Source organism: Malaclemys terrapin, chromosome 2, assembly GCF_027887155.1.
Source record: "Malaclemys terrapin pileata isolate rMalTer1 chromosome 2, rMalTer1.hap1, whole genome shotgun sequence".
NCBI lineage: Eukaryota > Metazoa > Chordata > Testudines > Emydidae > Malaclemys > Malaclemys terrapin.
Window position 1 is genome coordinate 240,020,052 of NC_071506.1, and position 15,936 is coordinate 240,035,987.

At 39.8% G+C, this 15,936-nt stretch overlaps 1 protein-coding gene across 1 annotated transcript in view; it reads right to left on the bottom strand.

The window, feature by feature from the left end:
- The window catches only part of COL1A2 (collagen type I alpha 2 chain), a gene marked incomplete at its 5' end in the record, with an annotated part of 46,170 nt that overhangs the window by 19,877 nt on the left and 10,357 nt on the right, over window positions 1–15,936 (bottom strand). The window contains 19 exons of the mRNA XM_054017639.1: window positions 811–855; window positions 1,548–1,601; window positions 2,099–2,152; window positions 2,293–2,346; window positions 3,065–3,118; window positions 3,953–4,051; window positions 4,811–4,864; window positions 6,265–6,363; window positions 6,503–6,556; window positions 7,476–7,583; window positions 7,682–7,735; window positions 8,336–8,434; window positions 8,540–8,584; window positions 8,687–8,785; window positions 10,964–11,017; window positions 13,224–13,268; window positions 13,385–13,438; window positions 13,735–13,779; window positions 15,666–15,719. Coding sequence (XP_053873614.1) covers window positions 811–855; window positions 1,548–1,601; window positions 2,099–2,152; window positions 2,293–2,346; window positions 3,065–3,118; window positions 3,953–4,051; window positions 4,811–4,864; window positions 6,265–6,363; window positions 6,503–6,556; window positions 7,476–7,583; window positions 7,682–7,735; window positions 8,336–8,434; window positions 8,540–8,584; window positions 8,687–8,785; window positions 10,964–11,017; window positions 13,224–13,268; window positions 13,385–13,438; window positions 13,735–13,779; window positions 15,666–15,719 — 1,224 coding nt within the window. The remainder of the gene's footprint in view (window positions 1–810; window positions 856–1,547; window positions 1,602–2,098; window positions 2,153–2,292; window positions 2,347–3,064; window positions 3,119–3,952; window positions 4,052–4,810; window positions 4,865–6,264; window positions 6,364–6,502; window positions 6,557–7,475; window positions 7,584–7,681; window positions 7,736–8,335; window positions 8,435–8,539; window positions 8,585–8,686; window positions 8,786–10,963; window positions 11,018–13,223; window positions 13,269–13,384; window positions 13,439–13,734; window positions 13,780–15,665; window positions 15,720–15,936) is intronic.

The following is a 15,936-nucleotide window of genomic DNA, read 5'->3' on the forward strand; positions in this document are numbered from 1 at the left end:
TTATTGTTTGTTTTAATTTAGTAATGCTCATTATCAGCCCTAAGAACATTAAGTGTTTATATATACAGTTTTTAAAAGGAAAAAAGGCATCTCCCAGTTTCTAAGGTTTTGAAGCCAACCAGATAGTTTTCTGATAAGCAGTTTAGGGACAACATAAATAAAATGTAAATTACGTCTCCCAATCAGAGCTTTTCCTTCATGGCAGGAGAACATAACTGCCATGAACTCTTTGCTTCTGCTAGTAGCCATATGGTCAAATTTTGAAAAGCAACTAGTTAAACAGGTGTTTTAAAGAACCAATGTCCAAAGCCAGAGCAGCTGTCTATGCCCACCACAGAGGTATAGTGTTTTGTCTACTTTGGAGCATGAGCAGGGGGATTCTGCATTACTTTATTTTTTATTTTATTACAATGCAGAGAAGCCTCTGCAACATCTCTTTACACTATCTTGCTGGGGTTGGAGGTAAGGTAGGTTTGAAAGTGACTAGGTGTGTTGGGGGGGGGGCAGGTCATGGCTAGTAGTTTAGTGCACAACATATCTAATCCATGGCACAAAGAAATCCATTGTTTTCACTGTGCTTTGGACCAGACCTTCTATGCATATGCAGAGATCAAACATGACATGGGAGGGAGCAGCAGGCCATCCCCATTATTTTCCCACTACATGGGAGGATTAGCAGGCCCTGATGCATGCACTGGGGCTGAGAATTCTCATTTCTCCTGAGTTTATCAAATCTTATTAGAAATGTACATAAATAAAGAAAACTTTATCAAGACAGAGTTTGAAAATGTACTATGAAGAGTAACTTACTCTTAGGCCAGCAGGACCGGGGAGGCCAAATTCACCTGGAATACCCTAGACAAAAGAGAAACATAGGTTAAGCTGATTTCTAAAGCAGGCTTGTCACGATTGCTGTGGTCTTACATTTGTTTTTTTAAACACTAGTTAGAAATACTTTTCAGTGCAAAGGTGGGTGAGGATGAAAGGGCGCAGATACCCCTTCCTCCCCAAACATGCAGCCAAACAGTATCCCATGGCACTGGCAGGTCTAGCTTTCAAACTTATGCAGATCCTGGAGGCCTGCTTCACCATTGAGTTACCCCAATTTTATGCCCATGTAATTCAGTAGATTTTAATGGAATTACACTGGCATAAAACTAGAATAATGCCGGAGGAACAGCAGACACTGAAGTTTTGGAATGGAAAATTTCTGTCAAATAATTTCCATTTATTGTCTATTTTTAAAGATATTCAACCTGGAATACATAGTGTAAATCAGATCAGGCTTGAAATGTCATAGCAGGGTTTGGCTTTGTTCATACTAGAACTCTGAAATAAGAAATACTCCTCAATTGCTAAGTGAGCCTCTTGATTTGTTGCTGTCTTTAATAATGAATTAGATAGAAACTTTGCATACAATATGGAACACTTTTCATTTTGGTAAATGGAGGATCTAAACTAGACTTAGTTTTTCTTCACCTTATGTATGAGTTTAATCACAGCACATCAACCGCCACTACTTGCAAACTACTGCTTGTGTTACTCACTCTGTCGCCTGGTTTACCAGCTTCACCAGCAGGGCCTGAGGGGCCTGGGAGACCCTAAATGAAAAGAAATACACATATGAATAAAGTTATTACCTGAAATACTGAATGCATTTCAGACTGTTACGGAAGAGCCTACACATCTTACAGTAAAGCAGCAGTAAGAGGCCAAGTTTAGAACGTGAAAGAACAAGAGACATGTTTTGCTTTCAGGGCCTGACTTAAAGCCCACTGAAAGACTTCAGATGATTTCAGTGGGCTTTTGATCAGGTCCTAAGCTATAAGAACAATTATGTAGTCCTACTGCATGGGAGTAAATATCTGGGCCCAAATATTTTTGACATTTATTCATACATTGAGTGTTTTGCTCAGTTACACTGAAGAAGTCTAAATATTTGAGATTTCAGCTGGCTATATTGAGATCTACTAAGAAAGTTCTGAATGGGCGAAGGTGAGCTTACAAAGAACGGGAGAGTTAAATATTAACTATAGTGTTTGCTACTATGAATGATAAAATATATGGGATAATATTTGGCAAGTGAATATTTACTTACTTGGAAGCCAGGGGGGCCAGCTGGACCTTGTTCACCTTTTGCACCAGGACCTCCCTAGAAGGAATGAAAAAGAAAAATGCTTAACTAGGACCTGGAAATACAAGAGAAGGTTTTTCATATTGGAAGCCCTGTAATTTAACATTAAACCAAGAACGTTCTGCAACTAGATTTATGATGTAGAAGCTGTTACTTACCGCAATACCAGGGGGACCTTGAGCACCATTGTTGCCATCAGGACCAGGAGCACCCTAAACACAATATTGGAGAAAGATTTGATGACTCATTTATAAATCCCAACTTTCCTGTCTTTCTGAATTACACACCTGTTCTGAAAGTATAGGGCCATAACACCTTATTTTGTACCTGCAACTGGTCTAGTTAATAAGAGTCTTTATCCTGCTCAGATTTCTATCCATTTGTGTTTAATAGCTGCATTGTAAGAAGATAGCAAAAGTGCTCACAATTGCATTGTGGGATGGCTATGGTTCTAGAACTAACGAAGTCATGGGGTCAAATTCATCCCTGGTGAAACTTCCTTCAGTGAAGTTATATGAATGAATTTGATCCATCAGCCTTAGAAAAAGAAAAAAGAGTTCTTGATGGCAGGATGTGGATGATAAGCAATACCTTCCACTGGAGATTTAGTAAATCTCATAAATAATATGAAGAAAACAGGATTTGAGAGATAAATTGGAAATGAATAAGCTTTCCTTTTCAGAACTGATTTATATAGGAAGGGATCTGATGTATGGGGCAAACCAAGCAGAGTAATTCACATTTAATATTAGTCCAATGTGTACTGATAGAAGGTTAGACACATGTTTACAGAGTGTTCTCCTATTTCATCAGTTATTCTTTGGTTCACTTGCACAAACTAATGCTATCTTCTCTTTGCAGGGGCCTTGAATATATGTTATTACTCTCCTACCTCCTATCTATATGTGACTAGATAAAATATACACATACCCGTGAGCCAGCAACACCAACATTGCCTCTGTCACCAGGTTTGCCAGGTTCACCCTATAGTAAATGGGGGGGGGGGGGGGGAAGGGAGGTAGAAACACAAACAAATTAAACAAGTCAGCATTTTGGAAACAGTTAAAATGCCAATCAAAGATTGTTATTTTCCATGCCACAAAATCTATTATCATGTTCCTTTATCCCTATATTTTCAAACCTTTTCACTGGATAGTTGAAGAGGCAGGAGAAAACATCTATATAATAGAAATAATTACCTCGTCCTTTTTTTCAAATCCCCATTCATCTATATTGGCAGGGCTCAGTTCTGCTCTCTGAGATGCTGTACATGATGGCTTTCACTAGACAACACCATAAATCCAGGGGTTTGAGTGCAAAAATTACCTATCACACCTACGGGATTGATCCAAAACTCACTAAAGTCAACGGGAGTATTTCTGCTGGCTTCAATGGGCTTTAGATCAGACCGTATATATTCAGGCATATTCAGAAAGCTTTTGAAGGGCCAGACCCTGCAGTTCCTCTATAGCTGAAATGCATACGGAGGACCAAAGTTTGTAGAACAATTAAATATAGAGATCAGCACTAAAATGAACATATATTGTAATATGCACTTAATCTGATAACAGCCTTAAACATTTTCTACTGGTTTGTTGAAAAAATATTGTTTCTATTTTGGGTTACTGCACAAATTAGTAGAGAGACAAAAATGTCCTGATAGCATTAAGTATACTATATTCAATAAATATGCTCAATAAATAACAATGTAAATGGCATGCAAGCAGATTCAAGTGCTTAACTATAATTATTATGAAGATAACTCTCTACCAAGAAGTAGGCTCACAGTGATATAAAGCTCTGCTCTATTGTACTTACATTGGGACCTTTTGGTCCAGGGAATCCAATGTTGCCAGGCTCGCCTCTTGCACCAGCTGGACCAGTTGGGCCAACTCTACCATCGGCACCAGGGAAACCCTAGAAAAATCAATCAGACTTTTGAATGCCTATTTTTTAATCGCTGGCCCATGGTTCAGTTTCTTTCTGTGATGTAAAGAAAAGAGTTACTTGTATGGGGAAACAGCAAACACCTAGGGCTAGTCTACACTACCTGCCCGGATTGGCGGGTAGAAATCGATCTCTCGGGGATCGATTTATTGCGTCTCATCTAGACGGATAAATCGATCCCGAATCGATGCGCTTACTCCCACCTCATCAGGAGGAGTAAGCGCCATCGACGGGGGAGCTGCGGCGGTCAATTTGCCACAGTCCTCACAGCGGGGTAAGTCAAATAGGATACGCCAAATTCAGCTATGCTATTCACGTAGCTGAATTTGCGTATCTTAAATCGACCCCCTCCCCAGTGTAGACCTAGCCCTAGTGTATATGGTTTACTTTTAAAAATTGGAGAGCATATCTGAATATACAGTCACTCTCAGTACATGTTTTCTCCTTTCTGCGACAATGGTAATCATATTTTTATTGTTACTTCACTTTTCAGGATTATGGGCCTGATCCAAAGGCCATGGAAAGACTCCCATTGACCTCCCTGGATTTTGGATCAGTCTCTTGAGCAATAAAATACATAACTGTAATGGATACTTTAAAATAGATCTCACTGACTTTAAACATAGTTGTGCTAAAGCTGAGCAATGTGATTTCAGCTTCCTAAATATAGCTATTAGTGGTGTTTTAATATATATTTGGAAAATATAATGAAAAGAAAAGAATACTTACAACGGGACCTTCCTTGCCAGCAGGGCCTGGGTTACCAGGTTGACCTGGAAGACCCTAAAACAGAAAGGTTTTATTGTCATGAAATTCATTCAGATCATAAAAAAAAAACAAAAAACAAAACAACCCCCCCAGCTTTTTCTATATACTATCTAAATAAGTTGCAGTAAATAAGTCTTTATATTCTATTGTTTGCACCAAAAACACATTAAAGCAGAACTCAATAATATATTCCCACACAGATTGAAAACAGTCATTTTAATTCCATATACTATATTTTATAATATGTGTGCCACTTGGTTAAACTCATTTAGGCCCTAATCCTGCAAACATTTACAAATTTAAAGGTAAGTATGTGCATAAGTGTTTGAAGAATTGGGGGCTAATGGTTTATACATTCATTATAAAGCTGACGGAGACAAATTTTACAGAGGGTGAATTAGAGAGAATAAAACCAATGCCATGAAGGCAGTGACAGACTAGGGCCAGATCCTGCACCACTGAACTTAATGGGAGTTTTGCTACTGACTTTAATGGGAGCAGTATAGAGTTCTAGATAACCTATCAACTCATGTGAATTTATGGACAAGATTTATTGTTCTTTCAGTTAACATGACTAACAACATGGGCCAATGTGGCTTAGAGAAAACTGTAACAGACACACAAATTTGAACTATGATCATAATTACCACATTGTATAAGTAATAATTAAGGCTAAGATTTTGTCATGGTTATTTTTAGTATAAATCACGTACAGCATAAGTCATGGGCAATAAACAAAAATTCACGGAAGCCGTGACCTGTCTGTGACTTTTGCTGCTGGAGCTCCATAGTGTCTCCTGCCACCATGGTGGCTGAGAACTGGGTTCCCTCTCTTCCCTCCCTCCCATGCGTATGAGGCTGTCGTCTGTCACTGGAACCCTGAGGAAGGCCCCCTGAAGAGGTTGTTGGGGACTCTGAGGAGGCTGTCACCCATCACTTGAACCCTGCCGGGGCCACTCTGGCTGCCAGCTCCAGTCCCATGGCCCCAGGGGCTGAAGCAGAAAATGTCCCTGAGGTCTCTGGAAGTCACGGATTCCGTATTCCATGACATAAACGTAGCCTTAGTAATAATCAGTGGAATCACCTTTGGGACAGGGACCATCTCTTTGTGTTTGTACAGTGCCTAGCACAATGGGGTCCTGGTCCATGATTGGGGCCCTTAGTTGCTACCAAGATAGCACTATATAATAATAATTAATTTCATTAAATGTTTTGATGTTGTTTAATCATTTTGTTGAAGAAAGCATTCATAATACCAAGAGATCTGTATAATGACAGGCTGATGGAAATTTGCCAGTTATCCTCTGTGATAATGGACAAAAATATCCTCTCATTTTTGAATAGTTTTCTCCCACAAAATGTAAGTCATTTCCCTTTTTGCAATTCTCCAGCAAAGCTACTGAGTTCAGACTTACTCTTGGACCAAGGAGGCCAGGCTCACCAGGGCGACCAGAATCACCGCTAGGACCCCTAGCACCAGCGGGACCAGGAGCACCGCGGCTTCCAGCAGGTCCCTACCAAAAGAAAAAAAAAATTAAAAAAAAAAATTAAAACCGAGGCAGAGATAATTAGCCATAAGTATCATCCATGTATATACCTAAAGAAATCCTGCATTACACTGCTTGACTAGAAGTAAATTGTATAAAAACTCACCATACCACCAGCTCTGCCATCAGATCCAGGGAGACCACGAGACCCAGGAACGCCCTACGAATAACAAACACAAAACAGATTAAGAATGGAAAAGAGATTAAGTCACTTGCTAAGGCAGAGTTTGCTAAAGCTCAGAATACAAACCAGAACTGATGAGTCTGAATCTGAGCACCCTCAATTGTGGGGAAATCTGGATTCCAAGAGAGATCCAAACTTTGTGTTTTCCCAGAGCTCTAATGGGTTGAACCAGGACTTTTGGTCTGAGCACTCTCAGTGTTTGGTAAAATTCAACTCTGGATCTGGGGCCAGATTTTGGGGTTGATCCTCTAATCTGATTCATGCAGGTGGGCCCTTGCACCCGTGCAGAGCCTTACTGACTCCTGGCATGTTCCACATGAGTACAAGGAACTGCCCATGCAGCTCACATTGCAATATCGGGGCCTTTCTGTCTATAGCCAATCTGAAACACTTGTGGGATTAGCATTCCCTTTTCTTTCCTCTCCGGGTGAGCATCAGATCCTATGAGGGGCTGAGTGCTTCCTGGCCTCGTTCCCTTCCAGCTGGAGGTGCTATCAGCACCTTGTCAGAGATACTCCCAGCCTGGCAGGATCGAGTCCCTTGCTTTCGATTACATTTATGTGTATCAATGTGTTTTTAAAGGGCTAAGTGCATTTATGGGGCTCTAAAAACAATAAATATTTAACAAACAACAATAATTGAAACCAACTATAAACATATACTTTGAGGACAAGCATAATTTGCAGCATTAATATGTACTATGCGAAAATGGCTCAGATCACTGGATACAATATCTGTTCAATGGGCACATTCCAAGGGGGCTAGACTTAGCCGGAATAGTACAGATAGCAGCATTAATGACTCTTCATTTCTTTATTTGTATTTGTCGTTCTAGCTTTGCTGTGTCATTTCCTTTCTTTTTTGCTTATGGCTGAAATGTGCAAGGAGAACCTACTCTTAGACCTGCTGGACCAGGAGGACCGGTAGCACCAGCTTCACCAGTAGAGCCTCTCTTGCCTTCCTCACCATTTGGACCAGCGGGACCCGGTGCACCAGCAGCACCCTGTTTTAATGTGAATAGAGAAAAAGATCAGAATCTTATGCAACAGGCTACAGTAAAATCCATTCACTGAAACACGTTTCATGTGCTACCATACTCACAGGTTCACCCTTGTTACCAGTTTCTCCCTTGGATCCAGCAGGGCCAGGCTCACCCTAGAGTCAAGCAAAGAGGTCACAGAATTAAACACCGTAAAAAAATACTTTCTTCCACCTGTGCAAGCTTTCTATGCAGCAAAGAACTATTCAATAATGTAATGGGGGTTTCCTGCATCGTTCTATTTTGATAGACAATCAGGGGCCATTCCTGGTATGTGTCTGATGGATGTTTTTGGTTTAACACACATGGAACAATTCATAGAAAACAATATGTTAAAAGATCATTTAAAATAACCTCAATTGACCTAAAGCATTCAGGGCCTGCTGCTCAGTTGGCATTATACCAGCCAAGGGCCTGGCACTAAGACTGTTGTTGGATCTTTCTGCCTTACACAAGTTTGGATAGCATTAGTGTGCAAGAACTACTGAGCTTTATGGTCATCACACTGTAAGGATGTGCAACACATGAATTCTTAAGTCACAACAAGCCAAGAGGTGGCAAAACATGGAAGTGAGCTGCTATGTGTAATTTGAAATGCCTTTGAAAGAAAAACTAAAATGTTTGTCATTAAAGATAAAATATATCCAGCAGGTTTTACAAGTGTGGATACTTTGGCCATTATAAAATAGAGATATACTATAGACTATGCCACTTACAGCAAGTCCTCTAGGACCAGCTGCACCAGCTGGGCCAGCAGGTCCAGGAATACCACGAGGACCAGGCAAACCAGGAGCACCAGCAACACCAGGAAGACCCTGTTAAGCAAAAAAGGAAGAACGTAACAATCTCATTATCTTCTTTGTCACTTTAATTGAAACATGCTTTCTGAAGCAACTCAGCTTGAATTTAGAGATACTTACAGCTGCGCCTTTAGCACCAGCAATGCCATTAGCACCAGGGTTGCCCTAATAAAAAAGACAAAAGGTATTGGTTAATATAATCTTCTGCTTACTCCCCCGAGCTCCAAGAATTCACATTTGCTGATAGCAAGATTGAAGCTAACTTACTGGAGGGCCAACGGGGCCAGAAGCACCAGGAAGTCCAGGCTCACCTCTTGGACCAGCAGGACCACTGGGACCGACAGCACCAGCAGCTCCAATATCCCCCTATTTGAGAAAATGGTATCAGACCTTTCACTTACAAGAACAGTGCAATAGATATACCACAGCATGGTACCTTTCAGTATACACTATTAATACCACTGCAACCTGAGATTAATAATAAATGTCAGCATTTGTTATTGCTGTGTGAGATATGAAGAAACTGAGGCTATGTCTACACTATGAGCTGCGGTGTGATTCCCCAAGTCGTGTACATGTACTCGATGAAAGCTAGCATCAGTATAACTAGCACTGTAGCCATGGTAGCACGAGTAGTGGCAGCAAAGGCATGGCTGAGCCGTGCAAAATACATACCCACTGATGTTAGGTGGGTGGGTGTGCACTCAGCACTGCTCAGCTGTGCCTCCATTGCCTCTACCCATGTTACTGCAGCTATACTGCTATTTATACTTGTGCTAGCTCAACATGAGTGTACGTACACGATCCGGGAAATCACACTGCTAGGTCACGGTGTAGACATAGCCTTTTTACCTGTTTTCAGAGGCACTGAGCCTTGGAAGCCTATGTAGCTCCCATGGAAGTCAGTGGCTTTCATGGGAGCTGTGGGTCTCCAGCACCCCTGAAAAATCAGACCATATATTATTATCCAAGATCACACAGCAAGTCAATTATGGAACTGTTCTGCAAATAATGACACAAGGTGCAGGGCAACCATGAATTGGTCTCAAAGTGCCTCCAAGCAAGGGATGTCCAATTTAATTTTTTTGCATCTGAACTTATAATAAGCTACTGGCAGGGTATCAATTACACCTTTTTATGGGATCTTACCCTTTTTTTTTCAATGGTACATCAGAGTTAGAGGCTATCTTAGCTGAGACAGAATCTTTAAAACTCAGCCCTTGGACCCATAATTGTTCTGATTATTTATGTATTCATAAACTGACTGCACAAACTCTCTGCTGTTACTGGATACACTCTGGGTAAGGTTTTCTTTGGTTTCTAAAGCTATTGCCTGCATGCGTTCTCATCTTCAATACAGAGTTTCAGTTTGTAAAGACTAAGGATCCCAGCAAACAATTCTCCATCATTCTGATCTAAATATGAATCAAGATAGATTTGTCTGCTGGCACATGTAATCTTTGTGGGAAGCACATCTGTATTAAGGAGGAGGGTAGCACCAGCAAACTATTCTAGCTTATTCAAAATCAGTGTAGCCCTGGGCCTCTTGGCAAGTTGTCAATACAGCTCCCAAATGGGGCATAACTTGACTCGCTGGCCTAAATCCTGCCATTCTTTCTCCATCAAAAAATCCCATTTTATTTAATGGGAGTTTTAACTCAATAAGAACTCCAAGATCTGACTTACAGCAAATGGATTATCTAACCTATAATCTGCAATGGGGACAAGTTATTTACTTGAGGGTTAAAGTGAAGCTATAATTATTTTTAATTGTAGATTCTTCATAGTAATTTTTGGAACTCAGGAAATAAGGAGCCTGATTCTCCACCAACCTGCACCTTGTGTAGTTTCTGATACCTGTGACAAGTGGGTGTAAAATGCTACCATGCTGATTTGGCATGTTTCACCTCCACTTGTCACAGGTATACATAACTGCACAAGGTGTGAAGTAGTGATGAACCAGGCTCTATATCGCCATAAGTGTCTTTATCTGTTTATTTCTTAGATTCAGATTTAATCTAATCTATTATTAACTATAGAGGAAATCCTGCTCTCAGGTCCAAAGTATGAGTCTCTTACTGGCATTTCTTCTATAGATTATTCTGCATTCATTCTGCTCCGAGAAGTTCAGTTTACATCAATGCCAATGCGGCAATCAGTTTGAGTGCTGAATATGGAACAGATTTGTACCAAAGAGCCCTCAGCTGGACTTTACAATCCTGTATGCAATCAACATGTTTTATGTAATCCTTTTGGGCACATGCTCCCTATGATCATTTGGGGCAAACATTCCCTGTGATTATTTAGGAAAAAAGAAATTAAAATAGTCTAGCTGTGCGGAAAAGCTGCCATATTTCAAAATATTGTTACTTATGTATATATGTAATAATATTTCCAAAAGACTGTAAGGGTTTTTCCTCATTCTGATCTGTAACAATAATGTTTGGTTTGAAAGCACTGCAGTGTCAGATGTGAGTGCACATTTTGCTGTGCATAAGAATTAGATGGTACATTTCACTTTCCTCTAAAAGAAGATATGTATACCTTGGCACCAGGAGCACCTGGGAAACCTGGAGGACCAGCAGCACCAATGGGGCCCTACAAAATGAAAGAGACAAAGTGTTTAGAGAGATTACTGAAAACACAGGCACCTTAGTTGCTGAAATAAATATATGGCAAAATACAAATCTGATCAATTGTATCTGAATCTCAGAAGTGACAAGATCAGCTTTCTATAAACAATTAGAAATAGGATTGATGCTGAATAATATTTGCATTGTGGGTTAAGACTTTATAAATGAGGGAAGACTTCTGTCTAAGAACCAAAACACATGACCAGGGCAGGAAAGTACAGGATGGGCAGAGGCAGCCATCTGCTAGTGCCAGGCAGGATGACTCACAGCAAACTACCACAACAAACAAAGGGGGAGCATGTTATTCTGGCCAGGAGCAGTGCACCAGCTACTCCTTGCTGCTGATGCTTATCAACTGTACAACCCACTGCAGTAGGCATGTGTGTTGCATAGGGCAACTGGCCAGCTGCTTGCATGGGAGAGGGAAAGGTTCCCTCAACTCTTTGCATTACCTTGCACTCTAGTGCCTGAAGCAACTCCCACTGAAGTCAATGTGAGTCCTTCCATTGACTTCAATAGGTGATGGATCTGGCCATAGGGCAGCAAAGGGCAGGATTTGACCCTGAGATGTGAATGGATTGTACAATAGTTACCATGATTACCTCCAAAAGGAAACCAGGATTTGTGGGTGGATGAGACAAAAGGCGACTTCACTTCCATTGTGATGAATAGGAGACAACTTATGCTCTGTAACTGTGGCAATCCACAGTAAGCACTAGTCACTGGGGGTTGCCTTACTTAAACAGTTATGCAGCACCTTAGCCATTCAACTGTTTCAATCTCTACTTCACTAAGTACAATACAGAACTGGGGTATGGCCTACGGGTGGCAAATTGTATTATATTTGTGACATAGACTCTCAGCATGATATTAACATAAACATCTTTATTCAACTAAAGTGGCTCTGTTTTTAAAAATGGAAAAAGCAAAGATATTTCAGCATTAACCTGCCGTTCCACTGGCCCTGTCATATCTAGATGCTGCTGTGAGACTCAATGCTTGGAATTATTATGGGACAAATATTCTGGCAGACAGAACCTAGACACAACAGGATGAGTTAGGGATAGCACTAAATCTCTTTGTTTTGGTGGATTTATAGCCTTCATTTATTTTGCTCCTCTTAATGACACAAAAAAGTGTTATTTTTTCTTAAATTATTAAGAGAAAGCATAACTATGATCCACTGATTATTGGTACTGTCATCATCTCATTCTGTTTCTATTGGGCTAAGACCTTCTCTCAATTACACTGGGGTAATTCATCAACAGCAACTACCCCCATTGATCCAAATGAAGTCAATGGGGTTTCCCAGTGTAACTGAGAGGAGAATTTGGTAGATTATTTCTATCCAATGTACTATATAACTAAAGGAACCACTGTGATCCTGCTTTTCTATGATTTTTAACCCAGAGGTAATAACCACAATGGTTGTATCTGCTAACATTAAAAAAAACCTTATGATACGTATGCAATAAATGTATGCTAAAAATCCATATCAGAAGTAATATGCATGAAAAGTAGCCATTTGCTGAACTTCCATCATCTTGATGTTTGGAATGTTTTTAATTCTGAGAGGCATGGAGAATGGAAGCGGAAAAGCACTTGGGTTTTTTTTAAAGTAAGTCTCGAGGAGGATCAGACATTAAATCACCTACACGTTGAAATTTGGTATGCCAAAGTTAGGAATTCTGCACACACAGAGGTCTGATTTGGATTGTACATCAGTGTAAATCCAGAGTGATTTCACTTAAGTCAGCCACCAATTAGGATTTTACATCAGTAGTAACTCGTCTGAATTTGTTTCAGTGTGAGAAAATTGCCTTTGAAACAATTAAAATGGTCTGGTTTTGCCCTTGAAAAGTAAAATAAAATCCCAGCTGCCTGGTCCATTTGGTATATAAATGAGTAAATGAGAGTACAATTTGATCCTTTCAGATGTCAGGTATGTTCTACCAATGTTAATGTCTGAGAAACTCAGCAAGTGGTGACTGAAAACGACATTATACTTCATATTTTACTGACTTCCTGCTGGTTCACAGACAATCATAAACAGAAAAGGCCACACAGATAATCTCATTGAACAATGGAAAATTCTGCATAATTCAGGAGATGGCTACAAGGCCTAAAATAACACCACCCCTCTGCCCCAAATGACCAAAGTTGTAACTTACAGCAGGACCGGTTGGGCCAGCGCTGCCATCACTTCCACGAGCACCCTACGGGAGAAAAATATGAGAATTAACTTCTGACACAGGATTAAAGAATATCTACTGAAAAGGCACAGTAAATATGACTTATGGCAAGTAAAATATACAGATATGAAGTCACTTACAGAGGGTCCAGGAGAACCTACTCTTCCTCTTTCACCGGGGAGGCCACGAGCACCCTGGAAGAATACACTTAATTAGTTATTTTGTACATGTGTGGCAAAACATTCACTGAGCAAGATATGACTTTAGTTTTGCCTCCATCACTGTATTAACATCCTTCAGAGGAATAGGTTTCAGATTTTAATTCTGATCAGGCAAAGAATGTCATTCCAGTTAAACATGCACTGTTATATTAGGATGACTGACTTTAACAAAATTGATCACAGTGATTGGCAAGCATTAGAAGAGTTAGCTGAGAAATAGCTTACAGATTTAGTCATTTTCTACATTATGAACAATAACAAATACTCACAGCTTGTCCTGGGCTACCATTTTCACCATGGGCACCAGGTTCACCCTGTTAACAATAAAAAAATTCTTCATCAGTTAGGCCTACATTACATTTCTAATGGACTGCTCAATGGCCCTACAGAGATTTTAAGGGCCTGATCTTACTCTTACTGATCTCGATGGGAACCATACCACTGTCCTCAGTAAGAGTATATCTGCCCCTAAAGTCCCTAACTTTACATATCTAACATGTAGAACATACTCATACAGTGAGTAAAAGACCAGATTTGATCAGTATTTTTCAGTAGGTTTTTTTTGTCCCCTCCCCCATTATTTTTGCCTTAGGTCAAGATTACAAATGTTGGGTCAGCCCACTCCATCTAATGGCCAGAAGTAAGTCATTCCCCGAGTGCCTTGTATCTTGAGGCAAGTGATCAGAGATATGTATGGGAGTCATCCAACTAAACACACCTTTTTCTGTCCTTTGACCACTAGATGTTGCCCTGGATGCTGTCCCATAGGTGACTAAATCACTGTGCTAGAGCACTAATATTTTGTTCTGTAGAAGTATTATGAAGCTACAATATGGTTTTGCAAGAACTGTTGCAATCTAATTTGAGAACAAATAAATTTTGCTGGTTGACAGTGTAACATATATTTGTATGCAGTGATACCATATGATGTATTTGGTTTGTGACAATAAAAAGGTATAAATAGGTATAATGTGTAGCAGAGCTAAAATTCCCTAAATAGTGGCTCATTTAGTCTTATGAATCAGTGTTATAATTTGCACTCTATATGTCATGGATTCATGTAAATGAGTCCCTGTGAATATATCTGTTCTCCCCAAATCATGGGTCCTGCAAAGAAGTGAAAAGGCCAGATTTAACCCTGGTGTAACTTCCCTCTAATCAGCACAGATACACCATTAGTGAATTTGGCTTAATCTGTTTCCAGTCATTATGTGTTAATAATTGTTCTCTCATTCATTTCACTATTTTTGTCTGATTTTCACCTACAAGTATTTAACAGAAATGTTGATAGCCTAATAGCTTGCCATTAAAGAAGTCAGCAATCAGATAGCATGCTGCATAGAGATATGAGAATTCTGTACTATAATCAACAGCATTTATTACCAGGCCCCCAGAAAAAAAGTGAAGAAAGGAATTTTGTGTGAAATATGTGGTTTGCTGATTTAATAACTGTCAAAATCCAACCTCTAGTATGAAATAAGCAGAAGCATCCCAGCTCCCAATTGGTTGTTTCTATCAACATTGCTATGAAGGACTGAAATGAAAAGGAAGGAAAAGTATGAAGGAAAGAAAGAATGACTAGATGGGGAACCTAATAAGTTGTTAAAAATGTCTATGTTTATGTGATTCTGCATTTCTCTGCCATGTTTAAATTCAGTTTTGCAAGGCTGCTCTTTAAATCTGTTGCTAAAGTGTGGCACTGTGAAGAAAAAAGCTCAGAAAGGCCAACTCAATCTAAATTAAAGCAACTTCACTAACCGTCAATGTTCTAACAGAAGGCAGCACCATAATACCTGGCTAAGCAACTAAATTTTTCAGGAAGGGGAGAGATTTTCATTGTAATGGACTTACAGCAGCCAATTGCCAAGTTCTTGTGTGGGACTTAGGATATAGGGGCAGGAGAATCATAATTGTTTTAATATTGCTGGAAAGCTAATCATTAGGGGTCCAATCCTGCAGCTCTTACTCAGTAGAACTACTCTCATGAGTAACAGCTCAAGGCCCTAGGCATGATCTCTCTTGTTAAGAAATGACATGTGTTTCTGTTACATGGGTCAACTGATGTTGGAATTATTTCATCTTGAGAAATGTTTAGGTGACAATGTAGGAGAGGAATTGGAGATAATAGCATGTGTATGTTGCTGGAAGAAGTTGTAAGTGCCCTATGTTTTAAAAGCCATTATTCTGATTTAATTTTTACCTTGACACCTGGAGCACCGGCTTGTCCCCTTTGACCATCCAGACCATTGTGTCCCTATATTGGATAAAAATAATTGTTAAAATGTATCTTGTTGCAAATCTTTATTCATGCCTACAAACTGTCATTCACATGTGGAAGGTCCATCTTTCCACTATCCCTCAATGCTAATCATATGGTTGTTTTTTCTTCCATTTTGTTATATCACGGACACACTCAAGGGTTTAATAAGACTCATTTTGCTAGTCCATATATTTACAATGTCTCTCACATA